This window comes from Ptychodera flava, chromosome 15 (assembly GCF_041260155.1).
Source record: "Ptychodera flava strain L36383 chromosome 15, AS_Pfla_20210202, whole genome shotgun sequence".
In the NCBI taxonomy this organism is placed as follows: Eukaryota; Metazoa; Hemichordata; class Enteropneusta; family Ptychoderidae; genus Ptychodera; species Ptychodera flava.
In genome coordinates this window covers 2,036,737-2,061,787 of record NC_091942.1, presented here as the reverse complement: position 1 = coordinate 2,061,787, position 25,051 = coordinate 2,036,737, and the positions used below count along the sequence as shown (strand labels likewise).

Below are 25,051 nucleotides of genomic sequence, written 5' to 3'. Positions count from 1 at the left end.
TCACTTATTTCACAAACACCTGAGTCATTCAATGAGAACTATATTGTAAGTTACAGTAAACTATAACCAACAATTTGTCATCATGATGAACAAACCATTTTGAATTAAAATATTTTCAAAGTAAAATGTTCTCAATGTCTATTAAAGATGAGTCCAAGATATTAACATCTCACCTAATATTTGAAAAAGTTGTCAGATGTACTTTCTCAACATTTTTTGTTTCCCGACAATGAGCAATCACCAATTTTTGGTGCAAAAATGTGTTTTGGTAAGAACTAAAGACATGCTGTTACCCACAATACTGCCTGTCTAGTCATGACCCTTACAAGGTTTGACTGCAGCCAATGATTTCTTTATGAGATTACAGATGCTATTGAACTCTGACAAAAGGGACCACTCTGCAGTTATGTATCTCTCCTCTTGGATTCATAACTCAAATTTATCATTTTGACATCAAGAAGGATGATGGTATACCATGCTGAGTAATACATGGGGATGGCTATAATAAAGTTTTTCAGAACACAGTATAATGTAGATTTGATATGGACGATCTCTTCTATCATTTGCCAGCGACACATGCACAGCATTGCAAAGAAGCAGTGCAATAAATCATGACACAGAAAAAATACTTGAGATCTTGTCTATCTGTTCATTTAGATTCATTTGTAACTTTTAAACACTAAAACACACATGAATGAGCAATCAGAAACAAACAAATAGATAGGTAAAAATTTGAAATACAATAAACTAAGAAAAACAATACCTGTCAACAAATACAAATTCATAAAATAAATAAATAAATAAATAAATAAATATTATGGATATAAATATTATCAATAAATAAATATTCAAGTTAACCCTTTCTTTATCACGGTTTGGCCCAAACCATAAACTAAGAAAAACACAATACCCATGAACAAACACAAATTCATAAAATAAATAAATAAACAAACAAATAAACAAATCAATCAATCAATCAATCAATCAATTATTAATAAATAAATATCCAAGTTAACTCTTTCACCACCATGGTTTAGCCCAAACCCCATGGTGACTGTGTACTTGTTTACAGTGAATCGGGGTGAACAAGTGGATGGGAGACTTGTACTGAAGTCATGAAGTTTGCAGGTTTTGTTTCACTGTTGGGGTTATTTATCTTATATGATAAATAGTTTAATATCAAAGCATAGGAAATCACCCTGTAGACATCCATACATTTACAACATTGGATGATTTTTCTGCAACTTTACACAATTACAAGACGGCATAATTTATGTTTCCTGCCGGTAACCAAACCGAGACACCCAATAAAGGAGGGGCTCTCATTAACCCCACAATATGCTTTGAAGCTGTTGCAATGAAGATGTTTCTTTGACAAGAATCTTTGATTAGTTGCAATTGTTAAATGAATTATCACTTGATGACAAAACGTTAATAACTAATTAACTTCTGTGATACTTTTTGAAAGATATAAATGTTGTCGACTGAAATGAAAGGAAACTTAAAGATTTCATGAATGAGTTGAATAGAATAGACAATTGAAGTTTTTGCCACTGTATAATTTGTTGGTCAATTTTCTGTATACTCACAGTACAGAAATAAGATTAAATGCAAGTTTTCATTCTCAACAAGTATGTTAGTGCTAAATAATACAGTTGCTCAGTCGGAAAAAATAGTATACCCACAATGATGAAAATCTCTTATTTAACTGCATATCTGCCATGAATGCTAAAAATCCTCATTGTATGGGAAATGTGCATGTCCAAACCACTAGAGAGATAATTCGAATGTACTCAAAATTATAATCATTAATTTTAATGAAAAAAAATCAGTAATTTAGAATTAAAAAGAATTTTAAAATAAAATGATGTTAATAATCACATTTTATGAAAATAAACAGCTAAGATCTTTATATTCTTTGCATGGAATTTGTACAGAGAACAACTGCAACTCACCATATTTTTAATACTGACAACGTTTAGGCTATTAGGTCATCTGATCAACAAAACTGCACAGTCACTCACAATGTGTTTTTTCTCATAAGTTAATAACAGAGAAAAATGAGCAAAGAATAAGCAAACAGTGTACAACCTCAAGGCGGTAGGGCATTGTACTCAGCAAAGAAAAACATGCCACAAACTACAAAGAACTTTGAAATTTTCAAAATTCTTATGATCTTTTCAATTACAGTGTTGCACCGCATTTAGACATTTACAACTTAGATATAATATGTGAATTCAATACCTTCCGTTAAAGGGCAAGTTTGATTTTCAGATAATTTTAGGTGGTTTTTTCATATTTTTTTGTATTTTTATTATGGTATGATTCCTTCATTTTGGATGACCTAAACTGAGCTCTGAGCTGAAAAATGTATTGTCAGTTCCTATAAAAGACAATCCCTTAAAGAAGATAAAGGGATAATGTTATCAGTGGAACAGATAGAGTGATTTAGATCCTACATTATTCCTGAGGTAGCAATGTCCATGAATCGTACACTCCGGATTGAGGTCCCCAGGAGATTAAACTCCGTTCAGCCTAACAGGATACCAGATAACAAACTGTGTTGATGTGAAGTCAATACCGTGATATAGCGAGATTTATTTGAAGTCAACTCACAGTACGCCAGCTATCATCTATCAACATCGATTTAGAGGACAAGATAGTATGTGGCAATTTCCCGCTAACATATTGTCGTAACCCTACATTTTAATTAATGCATTCATCATCTTGCTGCCTGAAGGAGCATGAAAAGGACATTTGCTCCTCATTCAGGATGTGCATTTAGTTTCCAAACTACAAAACTCTCATCTGTAACGCTGTCTTTCACAGATTTTTTACAAATATTTCACTTGGCAAATTCAAACAAACCAATAAGAGTTTATTTTTACCAAATGCCAATATTTGTACAAAACCGCATGAAAATATAAATAATTTTAAAAACATGCTCAAATTTCCAATGATAATATAGGAATAGTGACTGACAAGCCATCTGAGAGAAACTCTATTTGTAAAAGAAAAAGTAAAATTCAAACATGAAAGAAAGCATTGTGTAGATGGTATAGATAAAATTAGGTATTTATGACAACAGGAGCAGTTTATCTCTGTTACTTGCGTAAACCCTGTTGCTTGGAGGTATAATTTTAGACTTACAGATTGGCCTGGATTGTATACATACCAGTACATATGTCGTTAGGAATCTGCAGGGAGCCCCTCTTCCCAATACCCCCCACACCCAACCCCTCATTCAATTATGGTATCTATACTGGTCCGTTTTAAAAGCTGCTATTCTTCAACATTTTATCCATACAATTATATCATTAAAACTTTTTGCCTGTAGTCTAGACCCCAGATTAAAATTATTACAAAAAGGTGGCTGATTTATAGGTCCCCTATCAACAGTATTACAGTTTACACATCCAGTTTTCCTCCTTTAATTTTTTCTTGTTTTGTTCTAAAACTACAGATATATACTGAAAGATGCTACCATCATTTCATAATCCAGACATTTTTAGTGTGGTAGAATTTTACTTATGTGTTTTTTTTTTGTTTTATAATCCCCATGAAGGTTAAAGGTGACATGACCTATGTATCTAATCAGATAATGGCATAAAAATCAGAATAAAACTCCTTGCCACAGAGTACTGTATGTTTGGTTTACAAAGTATTATGGATTTAAATTATCCAAATTGGCAGCCCGCTAGGTCTTGCTTGGAATCCAAAATGCTTACTTGTAACTCGATCCTTGGATAACTTTTTCTGGCAAATCATAAAACTCAAGTCTGAACAAAATGCTGCTCTGTCTGCTTCATCCATTAATGTAATCAAACTGTAACTCCCAACTTTCCACTTAATTAAGTATCCCAACTGTAAGTTGTATCAAATTTTACATTACTGTAATGATGACTTTGATCACTTTATGATGGAGCTAGATCTGAACTAAAGTTGTTTAAAATGATACACATCAGATTGCAGAAAAGGAAACAGAATTTACGGTGCTTGTGATATGAAGAAACTGTAATAAACAGCTACATGACAGCACTAGATGGAGTATTAATGAATGTATCATTGTTGTGATGTCACGAGAGTAGTAGGTGAGAGTGTATTGTAAATTGTTTGATTACCTTTCTTTACATGTTCGATAGATGTGTAACAGAGTAGCAAAGTCATTGACACCTCCTGCACTCATAGCCAGCTGTGTGTGGGCTTTGCTTGCCGCTATCTGCTGTTTTTCATCACCTGAAAAATGTGAGCATGGGAAACACAATTGAGGATGTTCCAGCTATATAGTGATTGTTGATAACATTGAAGTATGTGGTCAAGTGGATCACAATCTGTTTGATGTGTGATTGAAAGAAGGATAATATGTCAGTAATTAAAAGCCTCATTTGTGAGAATAAAGTAAAGTTGTGGTGCCCGGTGGTTTGTGTGAATAGGAATTGACGAGTTTGTAGTTCTTATTTGTTTTTGTGGACACTTAAGATTGAGGATTCTATGTTGTTCTACACTATCAAAAACTTCTTCAATCTGTGATGGTTGCTTTTAGCACTGGAAGACAAGTGATGTCATTGAAAAATGAACAGAAACTGCTTTATACAGTGTATATTCATGCAGATTGCTGACTGCTGTGTGCTCATCAATTGCCTTGGTAAATCTGGCATGCTGTCTGCCACTCAATGGTTTTGTAATTACGTGTATTGACATAAATGGATGTATGGTGGGCAGACTGGTGATACGTTGATAGTATTTGATTAAATTTCATGCTTGGTTTCATCAATGATTGGGTGTAAGAAGTGGATTGATTTTAAGAGTTGTTGACATTCATGCATTTTGACTTGTCAATAGATGTTTGATTTCACATTATTCAACAAGGGCACCTGGAGTGGGTATGTTTGGTTGCCTGAGTTGGTGGATTAAAATACCTTTACACGGATACTGTGCTGGCAAAGCAGAGATTTCATTCAGAATGACAGTAAATAAGAGAGAAATGAAAGTTGTATGTGGAACTGATTCTTCAGTCTGACACACTGCTTGATTGAATTTGACTTGTTTCTCGGAAAAAAACAGCGGACAGATTGACTCCCCAATGAATGTGTGAGCGGACAGCTCTTTGCAAGTCTGTGATTGTACCTTTGTGTTCTTTTTCCCTGTCAGATTCACACTGTCATATCAAGAATGTTAAAAGCAAGTCAAATGAGGCACTGGCTATCTGATGGTGATGTGAGATAATTAAATGACTGATCTATTACAGATGAAGGGACCAGAGAAGAGATGAATTTATTAACACTGACAGAAAAAGTGAAGAAGTTTACACAATGTTTCGTACATAGATGGCTTTTTACAAGTATAAAAGTATATTGGGATGCAGGAAAGGTACTGAAAAGTAATTGGACCTGGAGGTTAATGGAATAGGTGAAGATGACATAATTTGTTGAATATTTTGTTGAACAGACGGAATGAATGGGTTGGAATTCAAGGATTATAATCATGATTAGCAAAACTGAAATGACTCTCATTCAAAACATAAGAACTTTCCTGCAAAATAAATTATCCTTTTGTTATTAAGTATAAAAAGAATGTATCATAAAACTTTCACAAAATTTGACCCAGCCACAGTAGAATTAAGCTTTTTTTATATTGAAAAAGGGAGACAAGATAAGCCAGGAAAATTGGACGATTTGTGTTATTTGTTTAAATTTACACTACTTTCTCACCGATTGAATGAATGTTTGTAAAACAGTGATTTTCAGCAAAATATGCTGTGTTATGCACAATACCATCTTAAACTTAACTGCACCTAAAATCAATCTCAGATGTGAGAAAACTAATGTTAAGCAATCTTCCCTTAGCGTTTGCATCATGCAATAGAGAGCAATCACTATTTTATGTGACGGATTGAATACACTGTATTGCTCTGTAATTTGCAATCCAGCATTTCATTCAACGTTTGGAACTTTTACAGCGTCTTTTTTTGTTCTGACATCATTGTTCAGCAGAATATTAGAACAAAAGTTACTGTCTAGACGTGATTCTATAAACAACTAATGGGCCATCGTTGTGTCATGAATGTGTTTTGTAGTGATGGATATTGTACAATTAGTGTTTCCATGACGACAGACACCTCTGAGACTGATAAAAGTGATTTGGATGGAGATGAGAGAGTTGCTGTGAAATTCCGTGACTTAATGTAAGAAACTATTTCGGCACCCTCCATTCTTTCCTGGAAGTCTACATGTGGCTTTATATATACCATCATAAAGATACAGTAATAGATTTGCTAAAAGGTCTAGAAGTTAGTGACCAGCTATCAATTTGGAAGGGTATTTAGGAACTGAACAGAGGGTGGCCTGCCATCTACTCATCTATTTCTGCTCCATGTTCTAATCATCTCAGAATGCACTATGGGAAAAATTTCCAAAACCTTCACATTATTTCTAACTATTAAGGTATCTATGGAGAGTTGTTTTGAAATTGATATAATAAAGACACCATTTCATCATTTTCCTTTCATGAGAATTAACAATGCAAATGTTCCAAAAGAATTCACACAAAAACCAATAGTCATGTGATAAGAATACATCTGTACAATTAGGGCATGGTGGTACAAAAATGCTTGCATATTCTATTAACATTTGAAAAATGTTTCAAACAGAGGAGGGCAATGAAAAACTTAAAACTTTTGATAAAAATTTCTTAACCTAGAGAGGAAGCATTTTCTTCTTCTCACTAAAGTATGTTAAATTATTTTAAATCCAGCAATAACAACAATAGAAATTTGTATGCACTGAAAAAGCCAAATGGAATGTGTGTCCTGTCATGTTGACTGTTTTCAGGTGTCCTCAAAGTGCAGTGTATTCTATGATTGCCTCATTTGTTCATTGTTGAATAATTTCGATGGAAACATTGGATGATTGCCAGAGTATGTCTGGACCTGAATATGTGTAATTGCACACGCTAACAGAAGCATGTCAAAGATAGTTGTCTGTCCTTGCGCTATAAAATCAGAAGAAAAGTTGATGATATCGCATGAAAAACAGTCACTATTCAGTAAATTTGGTACCCATGAATGTAAGATGTATAATTACGACAAGGTTATTAACTCTTTGAGCGCCGTAATTTTCTCCCACCAAAATTTTAGTGCAAAATTTTACCAATTTTTATGAGTTTTTCTGAATTTATTTCATAATTTTGGACTAAATGGACATCATATTTCATTGGCTACACTTTCTTCTCAAAATTTGGCAGAAATCTGAGAAAAATTGACTGGGATTTATTTTATAAAGGGGACAAAATAGACTTTGGCGCTCAAAGGGTTAATATTACAGAAATACATCAAATGATGCATTAGAGCATTGGTACTGCAAATTGCCATCCACTCTGCATCACGCAATATGCTGTGCCAATTTTCAATATTTGTACTAACATCAGAAAAGCCTTGCAACCATGCATTATGTACAAATACAATGTTTTTGTTAACAAATGAATTCCTGTCAACAATAATGTTTTAATAGCATCACACACATACAGAATATGTTGATGTGTTTAACATAAGGGACTTTGACATCATTTGGAAGGAGTCAAAGAAATCCAATGTTTTGTAACTAAAACTTTTGACTGAATTCATCAAAATTAACACGTGGAATGACAGGTAATAACCTACTTCAAATTTAATTAAACTAGTTCTTAAATATCATCTTCACACACCTAGATGGAATTTGACTTCCTATGGTTGTGGATCATTCTCCTCAGCAGTGCCTGTCCTTTGGAACTCTCTACCCTTGGACATAAAACCTTGCCCAATGTCAACACTTTTAAAAGACACGTTAAAACAGACATCTTTCAGAGAACATTTTAATTATCACTTAAAGTACCACGCATATGGGCTAACTTTGGATATTAGGTGCTATTAGATAGATAGATAGATAGATAGATAGATAGATAGATAGATAGATAGATAGATAGATAGAGAGATAGATAGACAGATGGATAGATAGATAGATAGATAGATAGATAGATAGACAGACAGATAGATAGAGAGATAGATAGAGACAGATAGATAGACAGACAGACAGATAGATAGACAGACAGACAGACAGACAGATAGATAGATAGATAGACAGACAGATAGATAGAGAGATAGACAGACAGACAGACAGACAGACAGACAGACAGACAGATAGATAGATAGATAGATAGACAGACAGACAGATAGACAGATAGATAGATGAATAGCAAATGTTTCACGTATTTCAGTAGACACAAACATAAGTTTGTACACTATTATTCATTCGTTGGAATCTATAGCCATTGCATCCTTTGTTTTTGTGACATTGTTGGACTTAAACAAAGGAAGAAATGCATAAATAAGCATAGCTTGTTATTCCTACCTGGTCTTATGTAAATGTTTTCCACGGATAACATTGCAGCAATCGGCAACATGACATTGGAGCATCCCATCATGCCGGAATGAATCACAGCACGGGATAATCCAGGAGGTAATGGATAATCCACCATTAGACGTCCTAATCCTGTAATGTGACCATCTCTGAAAAAATAAGATGATGAACCAGGTATTACACTTTCACTGACAGTAAAGGAGCTACAATTCACTTGCTTTTAACACCTGCAACCTATACTGTTGATGCAAACCGATGTTTCTCTACATATTACATTTCTTTTTTGTATCTTCCAGTTTGAAGACTAATTAATGACGCTGCACTCGACACACAAAGTGTGTTCGGCTTGCATGACAGAGATGAACTGACTATATGCAAAGTCTTGACTTTTTGCATAAAATTGAGAAAACTGACAAAACAAAAATTACAGTCTGCAAAGTCATCATTTGAATGAAGTAATATCTTGAAATTGGTGTCCCATCTTCACTTAGGCAATAATGTACCCCTCCCAGCCCAAAATGGACAAAAGAAATTTAATTTGCACGACATGAAGAGCCAAGTGTACATTAAGGAGTGCAAAGTTTGCCTGAGTTCATTATGGGCCAGGAGGGGGTACACTATTTCTATTATTTTATAGTTTTGGCAATGCCAGTGAATTTCTAGATGTAGAAAACATCTCTTAGGCCACAATACTGGATAATAAAATACATTATCAGTTAGAATCTGAGGGATGATTGTCGCAAAATTCACAATGACGAAGCGAAATATAATGGTTATTATGTTATATTGCATCAATACCAGTGAATTTTGTGACGTCATCCTTCCAGATTTAATATTATTGATAATGTATCTGATTATCCAGCATTGTTGCCCAAGATGTACCACATTTCCACTCCATAATATACATGGCTTCACCTCATACAGTACGTTGTGTGCTAAGTTTGCTTTCAGCCACTATGAGCCTTGAGGCGTATAGTACTACCGGTATTGCCTAACTATGCCTAGCAGGTTTAAACTTTTGAATGTTTTTTTCAAAATATATGACACAGTTGGTCATGAAATTGATGATCCCCTAAAATATTTGTTGTTCAAAAACTTAAAAAATAGGATGTGTAGATAATGTTACATAAGTGCTGTATATGAACCCCTCAATCTGCCCGTTGCCGGGTAGTTGTAAATTATGTAGCATGGTTGAATATATGTGTAAGATCAGTATTGGTTCTATTCCCAAAATAGATTGTACCAATCTACCAATACCACAAATTTATAATAATAAGCACCCACAGTTGGCAATATGTAACTTTCTACAGAAATTAGGGTGGGTATTTTACCCAGGTATTCAAAAATAATCAGTTTCATTGATCACAAGGGCAGAAATTTTGCACTATATTATATATTATAGCCCAAACATGGGACTATGTGCCCGAGGGTAGGTGACCATTTGCCCGACGTAAGGAGGGCAAATGGTCTCCTGCCCCGAGGGTACATAGTCCCTTGTTTGGGCTATAATGTTTTTATTACATGCCTCTCTTACACAATTTTCACTCAAAATATTTAGATTTATTGGCAAATGATAATCAAATGCTTTACTTCTATCTTAGACTCAAATCCGTTCAAAATGGAACGATTTTTATCATTGAATGGCGCATTGATATATTTAAACTACTGTTATGCGGTTTATCATTTTTTGCCGCAAAATTTCCCTAAACTCGGATTTCCAATGCAAAACATGATATTTCAACATTTTTACATCAAAACGTTGTCAAGTTGAAAATAGTTCCGGTTCAATTTCAGTCCAGTGATGACTATGCAGCCTGCGACGTCATCAACGCGTTACCATTGAATCCTATGGAGCGTGCGAGGTTCGGTATACGAGGCATGTAATAAACTAAATTGTTCAATATGTCATCAACTTTGAAGTCAAACACAAAATAAACCACTTTTTCAGGGCTACCAAATATGAAAAGAGAACTACCAACACAACCAAAAAATGTAGAATGAATAAGACTTACAGAAAATGATTTTGAAATTTTTAATCTACCATTCCCCTATACACTGAAAAAGTGCGGTTATCAACTACATAAAGATTACCTCAAGTTGAAACTTTCATTGAAAGTTAGGGGTGGGCGTTTACCTACATACAAGCCCACTAGTATAAATACGGTATTGAGAGGTAAATACGGAATTGAGAGAAAAAAAATAAAATTATTTGCTTTCTCCTTCAATAGGAAACAACTATTGGTAGACATATGATAAACTTTTCCCTCAATCCCCATTCTGTACTTCCTACCGTTGCTTATTGTTTCAAAGTGTAGCTCTGCCATCATCTCTTGCTTACTAAAACAATCACAACAAATGCAGAGTCTGTTCAGTAAAATTTGAAACAGCTTAAAACCAAATGTAGAAATCTGACATTTCAGTACTCTTTTGTTAAAATCACCATGGATACTACGGAAAGCATAAATCCTTTACATTTTGTAAAATATTAAAACCATATGAAAGTGAGCTATTCATATGTAAGTGAGACGAGATTCTGACACAGTTTCTATCCATACATTGTTTGGTATTGCATACAAAGCACATTAATAGCCTGCCTGAAGTCCACCCATAACTCAGACTGTTTCTTCTGTTCTCCACTTTCAACCAGACAGACACTAGCTGGCAGACAAATGTGTGATCACTGGCAGACAAGTTGGCAAGCACATACAGTAGACAGCTCTTCCATCCTTGTTCAGTCTTTTCTGAAATCTCTACTCACACTTGGCAGATAATATTTTATTTAATGACGGATGAAACATGTTCTATAACTTTCATGAACAACTTGATTATTTCATGGCTAAAGAACAGTTGAATGAACACATTCTTGCCATCATGTTACCACAAACACCCTCCTTTCATGAATGGTTTGTCCTGATGTAACAGATTTATCAAACTTCCAGTACAGTTTTATGAAAGATTCTTTTAACAACAGGGACTCATGCTGCTGGTATTGTGAAAATCACACGTACCGATACCGAGACAAATTTGATAAAATTGCTTTAATTAAAATATAGCAAACATTTGTTTGAATGTATACAATAGAAAAACCCAGGGATAAAATCTGTTGGATCCTATAAGTTCTGTGATTTAAAACTGAAAGTGCACTACCTTGAATGGAATATCCCATATCTTTACTTTTTATGTGGTTTGCTCACCCCCTAACTGAAATTTGGAATGTTCCGACTGGTGAATTGACTCGTGTAATCCCAGTTCCTAGGATGCAAGTGCAACAGCCTGATCAGTGGGTCTGAAGCAAATCTGACAAAAGGTACGTATTTCTTTTTAACAATTATCATATTAATGTTGACACTTCATTTCATTGAGCCATTCAACTTCACTGAGACTGAGATATTGCCATGGTTTTCTGTGGAGTTAACGACTTGAAATACATCAACATCACCGGTTTTGAAAACTATACTGACTAAGATTTCACAGTGTTTCAGAGCATTGAAACCTGCAGAAAGCATTTACATTTAAAAAAGAGATAGCAATGAAATGCTGATCCAAGTAAGCTTTGTGTATCATATAACAGAAGGAAACTGCAAAACTGGATAAGACCAAATTAATTCCTTTCGAGACAGAAAATGAAATCCTGAATTTTTATTTCCCAGTCTAGAGAGATCTGATCAACCTGCAGGCAACACTATTTCTCATGAAATTGCCGACACAGTCAGTCAAAACTCTTACTTTCAGGCTTTGCTTTTAATTTATAGTGTTTGGTTTCCAACATGTCAGTACTGTGAAGTTCCTCACTTGAAACAAGTTAAGTTTGTGTTATCAAAATATCATATTGCAGTATTAACCCAAAAATTGCAAAACTGGTAGCAATATAATTCTGTTTTTCTACTTAATTGAGTTTGCCAATTGCCTGGGTAATATTGCACAAACCTGCTGTAGTCAACGTTTGTCATGAAAATAATCTGTCAGTTCTTCGTACTTTTCTACCTGTTCCTAGAAATTTATATACTCTCCAAATTGTATCTCTTGGAAACAGTTTCCATAGATAACATTTCAACTTTCTGACTTTATTTCAAATTTCAAAATGGGAATATGTATTGCTACTACATGTATATCAATTGGGAAAAAAGGAAGATTCTTACAGATATCAAAAATTGCTTGTTTTGCCCTTACATCAATAGAATTTGTAAAATGACATAATCTGGTAAAATATAGCAATGATAGCCATATTTCTGGAAAATCTTTAACATGTAAATCTTGAACTTTGAAACATGATGCTGAGATTAATGCCATAATTGGTTTATAATTCCAGCCGAAATTGCTCTCAAAGGAAGTTGGCAATTACAGATTCATGATACGATATCTTTTGTAAAATCCCTGAATACTGCCAGACTGCTGGTGCCTTAGGTGATATGGAAGCTTTGAGCTGACACCGTGGTTACTAATTTCATGAAGTAACTGAACTACCAGAGAAGGTTCAAAACAAGATGAATGTTAGATTTTCAGACTCATGTGGGAGGGAATCTCTGTAATTTGAACCGAGATGATAAATTGATCTCTTATCATTATATTGGCAATTTCATTGAATTAAAAAATTCTATGACCATACAGAGCTAAGGCTATGATGCAATATTAGTAAAATTAAAGGTTTGAATTCCCACAAGCTTTTTTGATATTCAAGGTTGAGACCTGACAAGATGTAAACAAGGTGTCAGATTGATCCCTATGGGTTTTTAATTCTCAGAGTTCTCACTGTGTTAAACTTTCCTCAGAAGTTTGACATCAGTGGGTGTCCGCACTTCCTAAAGTTGAAAGTCAATAACATTTCAACTGATCTAATGCATCCACTGAAGGAAAACAGTAAAGCAAACTGTATCTCAGTTAACTTTGTAACTGGTTCAGAGGCAAAGTCAGATGTGATAGTATTTTCTATGTCTGGCGTAGTCTTTGTAAAAGACTTGGACGGTGATGAAAAGGTTGAATCTGAAAAGTACGAGTAGTGAATGAAAAAAGGCAACAGAAGTGATTGCATGATGATATAAAAGAGTCATGGGCTGTTTTGCAGTAACTTGCTTATTTACTGTTCACAGGTACTCGTACATATAAGTACTGGTATATTGAACATTTGATTGTAACCGGAGGAAACTTAGATTTGTGAACACACACACCGCTAAGTTGAGGAAGACAGGAGGTTTATTGCAAAAGGAGAATGTAAACGCCAACAAAGTAAGAATAAAGCACAAGATGAAACGGCAAATATAAAGCAGTAAAGGGCATAGAACTAGTGCCCTCGCAGATCTCAAACTAAATACTATCAAAACTTACAATACAAAACAATCAAAATAGAAGTAGCAAACTAACCTACAATAAATATGAGCAAAATATATGGGAGAGGGCCCCTTCAGTCAAGCACCGAGCAACGGTCATTGGTGACCTTGGGTCAAGGTCTGAATGACCTTGATGATGAATCCATCCTGAGAGGCCGCAATGTGGGAAAGGAGTGGAATTCCCGAGAAATGGGGGTCAGGATGGAATCCAAAGCCCAAACGAAGGAAGTATGACTGAAGTGACCCCCAAAAGGAGGGAAGAAATTGAGAATGATGTTAGTAAAGGGTTCTCGCACCCAGGGGAACACCGCGGTGGTGATACGGCCTGGGGGGAGGGGGTCCTGGGGGACAGGTAAACTGTACGAGCCCAGGTGGAAACATGATGAAACGGAGACAAGGTTCTCGCACCCAAGGGATCACCGCGGTGGTGATACGGCTTGGGGGGAGGGGGTCCCCGGGGGACAGTAAACTGTGCGAGCCCGGGTGGAAACATGGAACGAAGACAAGGTTCTCGCGCCCAAGGGATCACCGCGGTGATGATACGGCTTGGGGGGAGGGGGTCCTGGGGGACAGGTAAACTGTACGAGCCCAGGTGGAGGCAGATAGCTAGGTGTAATCACAAAACACATCTGTGATAAAACACAGATTCCACTTTTTTTCACTGGAATGAGGTTTCCTGAAATCACTGCTATGTAGCCTGTAAAGTCAAGGACATAATTCTGAAGTGCTGTACCGGTAGGTGTTTGCAGCTGTGCCATAACGCTGACAATTCTTGAGCAGGATGATCCATGATGTAGAGCAATGCACACTTATACAGGTAAATCTGTCTCTCCGTGTATAATCCCACGCCTTACTGATAGATCTGGAATTCCCAGGACCACACTTTGACGATCATGAACATTTAATTTGTATTCAGAACATGCAGCACACCAGGGATGTTACAAGGTCAAGTTTAAGTACATCTTGGGAGATGTCAAAAACATGCTGTGTGACTTTGAAATACAGATTAATTACAGTCTGACAGGGCTATGCTATTGCTTGCAGGAGTCAAGTACATGTATACGGGCTGCCTTGACGTCGTTGCTAGTACTATACTTAAAATACCTACATTCTTCAAAGGAATTTTCTGTCATACCTATAGTGCTCTCATTAATTACTGAAATCTATCAGAAATTATCTTTTTGTTAATTTTTTCCCTCTCTTTTATTTTTGAATTGTACTCTTACTTTTTCACAGAGAGTGGGTCCTGTATATGTAAATGGAATTTTCCATTTGTACATTCCTCATTACAGGGACTTCCCTATTGCAACTTCTTGCACAATCTCTGATCTAATTTTATCAGGTTTTGGTAACTTTATCTAATATGTCTATAATAGAATTTCATCTGAACTCCAATATATCAATTAAATTGAATGATGCTTCTCCAATCAATAAGACAATGCGACTGAAGTGGGCAGTTCTCGAAACGTTGTGCTAAACATAACAAACTTATTTCCTTTTACAAATTACACACATATCTTCAGAGAAGTAAAATGTAACAACGACCTCTCTTAGAGAACTCTAGACATAACAAATACAACAACAAGCCGCATACTTGTGTGTCTACGTCGTTTTCCCTATGGTTTTGCCCTGTTCTCTCATTATGCAAGGAGGGTCATATCCACTGCTGTATCTCTATTTTGTAAATGCTGGTACTCTGTACATACTGTACAAGGCACTACCCTAGTTAAAAAAACATCTTGGTAATTTGCAGTACGTCACTGATGGAAAATACATAACTACAAGTAAAATCTTTGAGTGCCAAAGTCGATTTTTGTTGCCCCTAGAAATATAATACAGTTTTTTTTCAGATCAAGACAATTTTTCTTCAGATTTTTCCCAACATTTTGATTGAAAACTGTGGCTCATGAAAAGCTGTGTCCATTCTCTCCAAAATTATCACAATAATTACACAAAAATCACAAAAATTAGTAAAATGTTGCACTAGGATTTTGGAGGGAAAAATTACAGTACTCAAAGGGTTAATGTTTCCTTATACAGAAATTGATACAATTATAATCAGTTGATTTATGCTACAAGATCATTCTAAATTTTTCTTTTTGATTCTATATGCATGCAAATTATAAAATATGTAAATTTACAAAACACCTCATTAAAAATTTTTGTTCTGCATGTAATTGAATAAAATTATGTAAATTATGCAAACCGTCAACATAACTTTTTCATCGTGGTTCTCAATTCAACGTTCTTCAGCATTGCAGTGAGGCAATGAAACCAGCCGGGTTACAGTGCTGGTAGACTTCATACACAAAGTCACATATTAAACCGTAAGCTTGAAGTCTTAACAATTTAACTCAATCACATTGTACCAAACAGACTGAAATAAAACACTTTGAACATTTACTCTTAAGTTCTGATTTCACCCAGCGGCAATTTAACCTACAATTTTGTGGCAGACTTTCTACAATTAAACAGTTATTAGTCAGAGGTGGATTTTTAGCTGCCCTGTCAGCAACGTCAAGCTTATCAAATAGGCTGATTGTCCGTCATTGTCCGTCCGACCGTCGTCCATCAACAATTGCCTTGTTCTCTGAAGCCAATGTCCGATTGCTTTGAAATTTGATATGCAGTTCACTTTGGGTGACCTCAGTTAGGTTTGTTCAAATTGAGGTGATTTGCATATTTGTATTTTGGGGGCATTTTTTGCTATTTATGCTCAAAAAGGCTTTTTCCCTAAACTTGCATCACTTCTTGGTCTTTTGGCCAGAGGTCCAGATATCTTTCTTTCATGAATTTGACTTTGTTTGTGTACCGTCTATTTACTGTCTGTTCTGTGCTGTTTTGTGTCTATGTTTACAACTATTGTATTACGAATTCTGACCTAGTGTTATCGGATTATGGATTGGTATGATTGCAATTATTTTGCATGTCTGATTGCTTTCAATTTGATATGCATTTACTTGGGCTGACCTCAGTTATGTTTGTTCAAATTGTGGTGAAATTTGGGTATTTGTATTTTTAAGGCAATTTTTTGTCATTTATGGTAAAAAAATCTTTAAAAATCTCCTTCAAAACAACAGGTCAAACAGCTCTGATATTTGGGATATAGGTCCCTAGGGAGGACTTATTTAGATTTGTTCAAATTATGCAGAAATATGCAAATTTGTATTTTTAAGGCAATTTTTTTTTCATTTTTGGTCAAAAATTTATTTCACCGAAACCGCTTGCCTGACCATTTTGATATTTGGTGTACAGGTTCATAGAGATTATCAAAATGTAATATATTCAAATTATGATGAAATCTACAATTTTTTATTTTGGGGGCAATTTTTGCCATTTTTGTTCAAAAGATTTGTTACTCAAAAACTACTTGTCCGAAAGTTTTGATATTTGGCATACAGGTATATACGTTGTGAAATAATGATGAAATCTGCAATTTTATATTTTTGAGCTGTTTTTATCAGGTTTGGTCAAAAAAGGTGTTTCTCAAAAAAACTACTTGTCTGATAGCTTTGGTTGACATGTTTTTAGGGAAGATCTTAAATGTGATATGTTCAACTTATGATGAAATCTTCAATTGTGTATTTTTGCTGCTTTTTTTGCCATTTTTAATCAGGCCACTAAAATGAGTTCCACCTTCTTCATCAACACATGTGTCTCAAATAGTTATTCTCTACATAACACAGCCGCAGAGCTACCGTATATCAGGTGTTAGGTCATATGTTTAAAAAATATTTATGACAATACAATGATTTTTAATTTTTTCTTTTCCTATGCCTTGAAGGTAATGCCCAACAGTGAAGCAGCATCACAAATATTTTACAGCTCACTTGTTTTGACAGTCACTTTTTCAAGACCTATTGCGTATCACTACTAGCTAAGACCTTTAATTCCATGGCAATATTTGAATGTAGAGCTGATAAGCAATGTGTACCAGGTATAACATTTTCTGCGATATTTTAAAACTTACTTATCAATGGCATCAAAGTAATAGAGTTGCCTCAGGGCTTCCAGCAACATTCTCTCTTCTGGCGGATCAAGATAATGAAAACTGTTGGAAAAGCACACAAAAGTAAAAGTTGAGAATGGTTCATCACTTATTAAAATGCATTTTGTGGAAATAAAGAGGGCAGGGTTAGAGATTGTATGTAGGATTCTATTTCATCTGAATGCATAATTCATAGAATTTTTGAGTGTAAAATGTGCCACAGTTATATCACCAAATCTGCCAACAATAGTACCATGCCATAATCTACCGGTACATCATAATCACAAGTTCCATGGTGACAAACTCGATATATTCACAAACAGCACAGCACAGATAGAAAACAAACAATTAAGTACCGGTACAAACAACAAAGTAAAATCCGTAGAAGAAAAATATATGGATCTCCAGTAAAGTTATGCCACATTGGTAAAGTGTTTGAAAACTTTCGACTAATGTTGAAACTGCCTTAAATACATGCTGCAAAGATTGGCAGTATCAAAATATACACCTTAATAGTCAACTGAAGGGAGCTTCCTAATCAAGTTTCTTTTCATAATAGTATGTGTGATGAGGAAATTCCCTACATGTCCCCAGCAAAATACATAAATGAAGGAATCTAAGTTTGCCAGTAGCTATACTGATTGATATTAAAGACCAGATTTTGTCCTCAAAAAGTCAACTGAAAGGCAAGAAGAAGAGAGTGCTACAGTTATTATACTGTTGTTTCTGACTGCAAGAATTGTTGTGAGTTCATAAGAGCAAGCTCTATGAGAATTGCATTGAAAATCGTCAATTTTGACCTGTAAAATGAAGAAGTGAGTTTGAAAAACTAATTCCAGTTTAGCTACTGTACAACAGTTACTTGTAAAAAGTTCTTGGCATCAATCATTTACTTTGTTTATAGATTGTAATGAAGTTATTGTGTACTTGCTCTGCATTCAAAGAAATCTGAGAGGTATTGTATCTCTGCATTGTCAGGCAGGTTGAAAACAATAAACAAGCAAACCAAAAAAAACCAAAAAAATACAAAAATGCCAACAAAACAAAAAGATAGTGTCCTGCGTAATGATAACCAAATTTTAGCTAGTTAAATTGACTATGATAATTTGAAATGTGGTCTATCAACCGGTGCAGGAAAGACCTGGTGTTTGAAACATAAGTTTGAAATACTGTTACAATTGGTCTAAATGTTGCTACATCAGCAAAAAACATCCAGATGTTATTTGACAAACATTCAAATGTATCAAACTGATCATTTTTGAAGCCAATCACAGCCTTTGAAAATCAAGTGGATAGCTCATGTAAACACTGCACATATCGTGTTTCGGCAGTATACAGCTATAGATGATTGCATCTTTATCATATCTGGGATGTACCTTCACAATACGTAACACATGATATCATGTATACCGGTAGTAATGGGAAAAGAAGTCGAAATTCAACTTGTAAAGAACGCAAGTTAGAATCGACAAATATCACATACATTAACACATGACTGAAATATATTGGGATTTTCATCATGAGAAAAACTTAAATGTTACAGTATGTATCTTCTAGTCATTACCTGATACCTTTAACAAGCATGTAAAATACCAAATTGGCAACATATGAAATTCAAGGAAAACTGGAATATGAATTAGCAAATAAGTAGGGAGTTAATTTGGGTAGACTAACCGTGTAGTGGGAAATTACATGTATAGCAATTAACATACAACAATTCTTAGAGAATAGATTTTGATCCCGTAGTGTAGACACACACTGACATTCCTTATCATTGAACAGACTTGAATAGCATCCTTATCATTGAATAGACTTGAATAGCAATCTACATCTATAGCTTGTCAATGTATAGGAGCTCTGGCAGTTTTAGGACCAAAGTGTTTCCAGCTCTTTAATGCACGGTGTAGTAACTTTATTGCATTCAAAATGTGTTATCATTCCACGTAGTACAGGGAAATTGAAGAGAATTCTGTAGCAAAAGGTTGCAGACAACCTGACGATACATAATTACATTGGAACAATTTTCCACACAAATTGACACAATTGCTCCTGGGACAATTTGTCGATACGCAAAGGCTTAATGCACAAGTTGAACAAAACACTTGGCTTTATTCCAACAGAGATTTTATCACAAACCTATCGCAAATATCACATGAAACTGTTTGAAAGAAAAAAAGACAATTATGAACAATGTCATGACCATACATGACATTGTTCATATAATATAATAAGTATGTAATATAATAATATATAACGATACATATAACTATATATATATATATATATATATATATATATATATATATTTATATATTTATATATATATGTAGATTTATTTATTTATTTAATAAGTATAGCAATATGATGACAAAAGATTTTCAAGAGAAACATTAAAAGCAGCAATCTTAACAGGTTTCTGTGATTATCACAGACAGCTTTCTAAAAAAAAACATTGATTAAATTGATTAAACTTCAAAAGGACAACAAATACATAACATCATGCATGTAAGTATCAACAGTAAATAAATGTGAGAAACAGTGATTGGGGACTGCAGCAGTGGCTGTAAATTTAGTTTTTATGCTACAATACGAATACTCTATAAGCATTGCGTGTATTCAAAGGATTTGTCAGTCAACATAGTCAGTTCACTATCGAATAGCCGGATCAAGAAATTTGCCTGTGAAGTGTAAATAACAAAACAAGAATATTCCTTCTGTATACAGGCTGAAGAGAATGTGATGAGGGTTTCTTTGAATGTGATATACAGACAGTACTAGGGAAAGGATTTGAAATAAACTGTTAAAAACTATAATGGAAATGCTCCCGTGTTTCAGTATATGTTGCAGTTTTCTCTAAATTGACACTTTCTCTGACATTATTGCCAACTAGTTTGTGACTTCACTAATATTATTATGATCAACATCATAAGCAATATCCGTCGCTTTTGTGAAGCTTCAAGTGAAAAATTATCATTGTGTATAGAAATTAGCAATTAGCTGAAATTAAAATCCGATTCTTTTACAGCTGTCATATCATTGTATCACATTATGTAGCAAGTTTAATTGCCTTTGATTGAGTATTTCAAGTTGATATGCTAAATTGTGAAAGCTTAATTAAATATGCAAACAAACAATTAGTTGACGTGAAAATGTATAATGTGTTACACCACTGCAGTATAATTGTATCATCAATATTAGCAATTTCATGAACTTTGGTCAAGTCCTTCGAGTTAAATATCACTAATTTGGAAAGTTCATCAAATATGCAAATTTCTAAATGACTTACCTAAAAACTATCAAATGTCTTTCACTTCTGTTATAAAAATGTAAAATCAATATAACTTTCCAATTTTATCAACTTTTTAGTCCTTCCACTTCAATAAATGTCCCCAATTGGGAATTTCAAAGTTCAAAAATAGGGTGTATATAGCTAGCATGTGGCAGAGACCTAGAATTTGTTACAATTGATGCCAGTTGTTCTTTGTTTTGCCCAATTCTTTTTCTTTACAACTTTTCCATCCAAATGTTGCAAGTGCCCAATGGCAATGATCAAGACTGTTGCAAGTTGAGATTGCCACTTTCCATGCTAAGTACAGGTAAATAATGAAAATCAACTCCCAGTATAGCTGACCAACCACACGTAGGTATCTTCCATCATCCAACATTTAATGCATCTTGAAAAAGTTCACTGGCATCAAGCTGACAAACTGAGCCTTAAAGCAAAAAGGTCATCTTATCAATAGTGACAAAATCTCATAAAATAAAAACCAATTAGCATAAATCTTCCATCACTACAATCTGTCCCCCTAACAACTGACTGATGTTACGACGGCAACAAAGTGGATCATAATTTAGCAGGGTTTCCAGATTTCTTTAGTTTGAAAGGCCGTAATGAAGAACAGAACACTTGTGGCGCATGTTTTCTATTCTTAGATCTGTTTTGCTTACAGACGGAAATCAGCCTTACTCAAACTCCTTTCATATACCCTGACACAGTTTGGGTATTTCTGAATCAACGTATCTCTGACAATTGTGTGTGCAAAATGCATAATTAGCAAGATTCTGAAAGCATTGTACCAACACGAGACATACTTGTTTCTGTTCTACTTTGGTTGATGTCCCAAATTTTTTTAATCCTTGAAACGTGAATAATGAAAATACAGTGGAGAATGCATATATGTGAAAAGTAGATTATTGCCTGACACACAGCATCCTAGGAATGGATCCATTTGACAGTCAAAAGTTACGGCATGGATGTTCCCTTTGGCATTTCGAGCATTATACACACATAAAATTCTATGGTTCTCATTGCAAATGTCTATATGGTTTTATCTGTTGCGCTCAGTGATATCTTCAATTTGTTTGCTTGTACCTTGATGTTTTACAGACTATAAAGTTTCTTCATGCAGTCAATTCATTTGTCAGACACATATTCTACATGTACCTGTGTCACCCATCAATATCAAGGATGGTCGAACACACACTACATGTACCTGTGTCACCCATCAATATCAAGGATGGTCGAACACACACTATCTGTATCATCATGGTCCTTGTGGAGGGACTGTGGTGTCTCCCATCAATATCAAGTATGGTCAAAGAACATGATGAAGGATAAATCAAATTTCTAATATATATTTCACTTTTATTTCTCGTTAAACTCTAAAAAGTACGACATCATTGTTGATCTAACAAAGAGCTTAGCTTACAAGAGCTAGCTGTACTAATATCCTAGAGACATGCACAACTTTTGAGTTTGTAAGACATATATGAACATGTATCCCTCATTTATAAAGCTGAAACATCAAATGGCCATAGCTTAATTAATTTTACAAGCTGACTTACCTTAATATGTTATGAATGCCCATACATTTCAGATTTAGCACCACAGTGGTCAGGCTTGTACGTTGAATTTCTGGAATCATATTCTCAGTCATACATGTGTCAAAAAAACCTCTGCAAAAGGTAAAAAGATAATTTAATTTATAAATTGTTTTAGAAATTAAGAGGTATACATGTTTGAGGTTGCTTTCTGATATGTTAATATTTTGCCATACCCAAGTCTCTATGAGGTCTTAATACTGATTTTATGCTGATCACACAAATTACTGGTAAGACTTTGTGTCAAGAAACAGCAAGACTTACTCTTGCCGAGACATTACCTTCAAAAAGATGGACATTTTCAAAGTGTAGGAATACAAATGCACTACAAATGTAGGTATGTGGTATGTCCATGGATTTAACTCATCAAGGTACAATATGTGATCAAGTTAACGGAATTAATATACATGTAAGACAACATTGACCTTGAAGTAAGTGTGTAATTCACATTTGTCCATGCAAATATTCACTTGTTTAATGTGAATCTAAAAGGTATAGACACTTCTTGTGATCACTATAACTAAAATGCCAAATGATCATCAAAGTGTAAGATTGAGAAATTAATTTTGTGGAGGTGCAATTACTGCTTTGTGCATCACACAAAAATTCCATCAATGTTCAAGAAAGGACAATGAAAATTGTATTGAGTCTGAAAAGTACTGACAAGTAATTATTTCAAGAACAGGAAGATCAAATTACAAGTCTTCTAATAACTGAATTCAAAGCAACAACATTGTATCTCATAATCTTTTGCTAAAATGCACAGTATTATTCCACAATAAATTTCACTTTGTTTGACAGGCAATATTCTCCTGGGCATGCCCTAAGTGATGTAAATGCTTAACTTGTAACAATGCAGTACTGGATTTTCACACATTAAATCAATCACAAATACATGTAACATGTTTCCAAAATTTTAGAACCCTAGATCAATAGTTTGGATAAGATTTGAGAGTTCAATTAAAAAATGTATCATATTGGTCACCTTAGTGACACGCCCATTTTTAATTAGTTTGGTATAACACAATGGCGTTGACAGTTGACATAATAACCCGATCAACTCTGTGTTAAGACTACTTTCATGATGAAATTCCTAGACATAATCCGATATATTATTTGACTATTGCATCATGTCTCTCCAGTAAGTTGCTGAGATTCTCTTAAACTCAAAGTAACATTCAAGATTCAAGTGTCACATACAATATAGAATGAAACAGTCTCAGTCCCAGGTGGGGGCATATTTCTGCATTTCTCAGAATTGCAGATTGAACATTTTCATGAAAGGTCTTAAAACTTCAAACCAGTAATAAAATCTGATATATATGAGGTTAATGGAAAAAAAATACTTTATGGCTTAAGCTGGACGTAACACTGGGGTTAACTGTTCTCGTGATTTCTTGTACGTGAGTCGTCTTTGTATTGCACACTGAAAGATTTACGAACCACACCAAATTATACTATATAGCCATAATAGTATACTCAGTACCATTCATCATGATCTCTACTAAAATCTAATGCGGTTTTGAAAGCAATATTATTATACTCAAAGTTTAACACAGAGTGTTAACTTCTGTATCTACATATGGCAGCTAGAAATACAACATACTAGAAAGTTACGATGATAGGCCATCACAGATCTACCGGTAATGTCTTATGTCAATGACACATGTGAACATTAATTTGACAGAAATTTTTGGCAGTAAATTTAATGACGATCTTTTAACATCATTCATATGGATTCATAAAACTTTTAATTCAATCTGCTCATTATTTAAGTTGTAGAAAAGATCTCCTCATGGAAATGAATCTTTAATCATTAATTTTAGAAAAAATGTTTGCTTGTAAAATTATATATGTTTGGATTCATGAATCATAAGAAATGGCATTTTATACTTTGCTCATTACTGAAGTCATACAGCTTATCGTCAAGGTGACCAATCTTTCAATAGAACAACACTATAGCCACACAATCACATGTCATTTAAATCGTCTGATGAGATGACATTCACCATACATTGCTGTTTGCATACAAAACTCCTGAACTCATTTAAATCTGGGAAATAGCAACATCCTGGGTATAGCTTAACTGCTTGAATACAACCTCCAAGCAACAGGTATTGAATTGAAAAGCTGCACAGTATGAGGTATAAAAATCTGCAAAATCCTATAGTAATTTCGTTATGTTACACCACATCCCAATTGTTTCATGGCATCGTGCTAGTCTTTAAGTGACCTATGTGAGAGCAACCTGAATGCAAAATTAGTTGCTTTCCTGTGGTCTTTCATTCATTCAAGCCAGTGAACATTCTCAGGGCAAAGATATATATTTCAAAGCATTTTAAATGGAAATCTTGGCTTTATATATTTCGGTAAAGAAATTACTCCTTTACAACTGTTGTTAATACTTGGAATTTTAAACATAGTCTTTTAGGTTGATTTAGAAATTGACACTTGGAAAGCCTTTG

At 34.5% G+C, this 25,051-nt stretch overlaps 1 protein-coding gene across 3 annotated transcripts in view; it reads right to left on the bottom strand.

Annotated features, from left to right (window-relative positions):
• LOC139150839 (probable ATP-dependent RNA helicase DHX40) overlaps window positions 1–25,051 on the bottom strand; it is a 188,367-nt gene that overhangs the window by 9,600 nt on the left and 153,716 nt on the right. For all 3 annotated transcript variants that reach the window (XM_070723250.1, XM_070723251.1, XM_070723252.1), the window contains exons 9-12: window positions 22,551–22,661; window positions 17,688–17,768; window positions 8,385–8,542; window positions 4,122–4,236 (exon numbers count right to left, since the gene is read on the bottom strand). In XM_070723250.1, coding sequence (XP_070579351.1) covers window positions 4,122–4,236; window positions 8,385–8,542; window positions 17,688–17,768; window positions 22,551–22,661 — 465 coding nt within the window. The remainder of the gene's footprint in view (window positions 1–4,121; window positions 4,237–8,384; window positions 8,543–17,687; window positions 17,769–22,550; window positions 22,662–25,051) is intronic.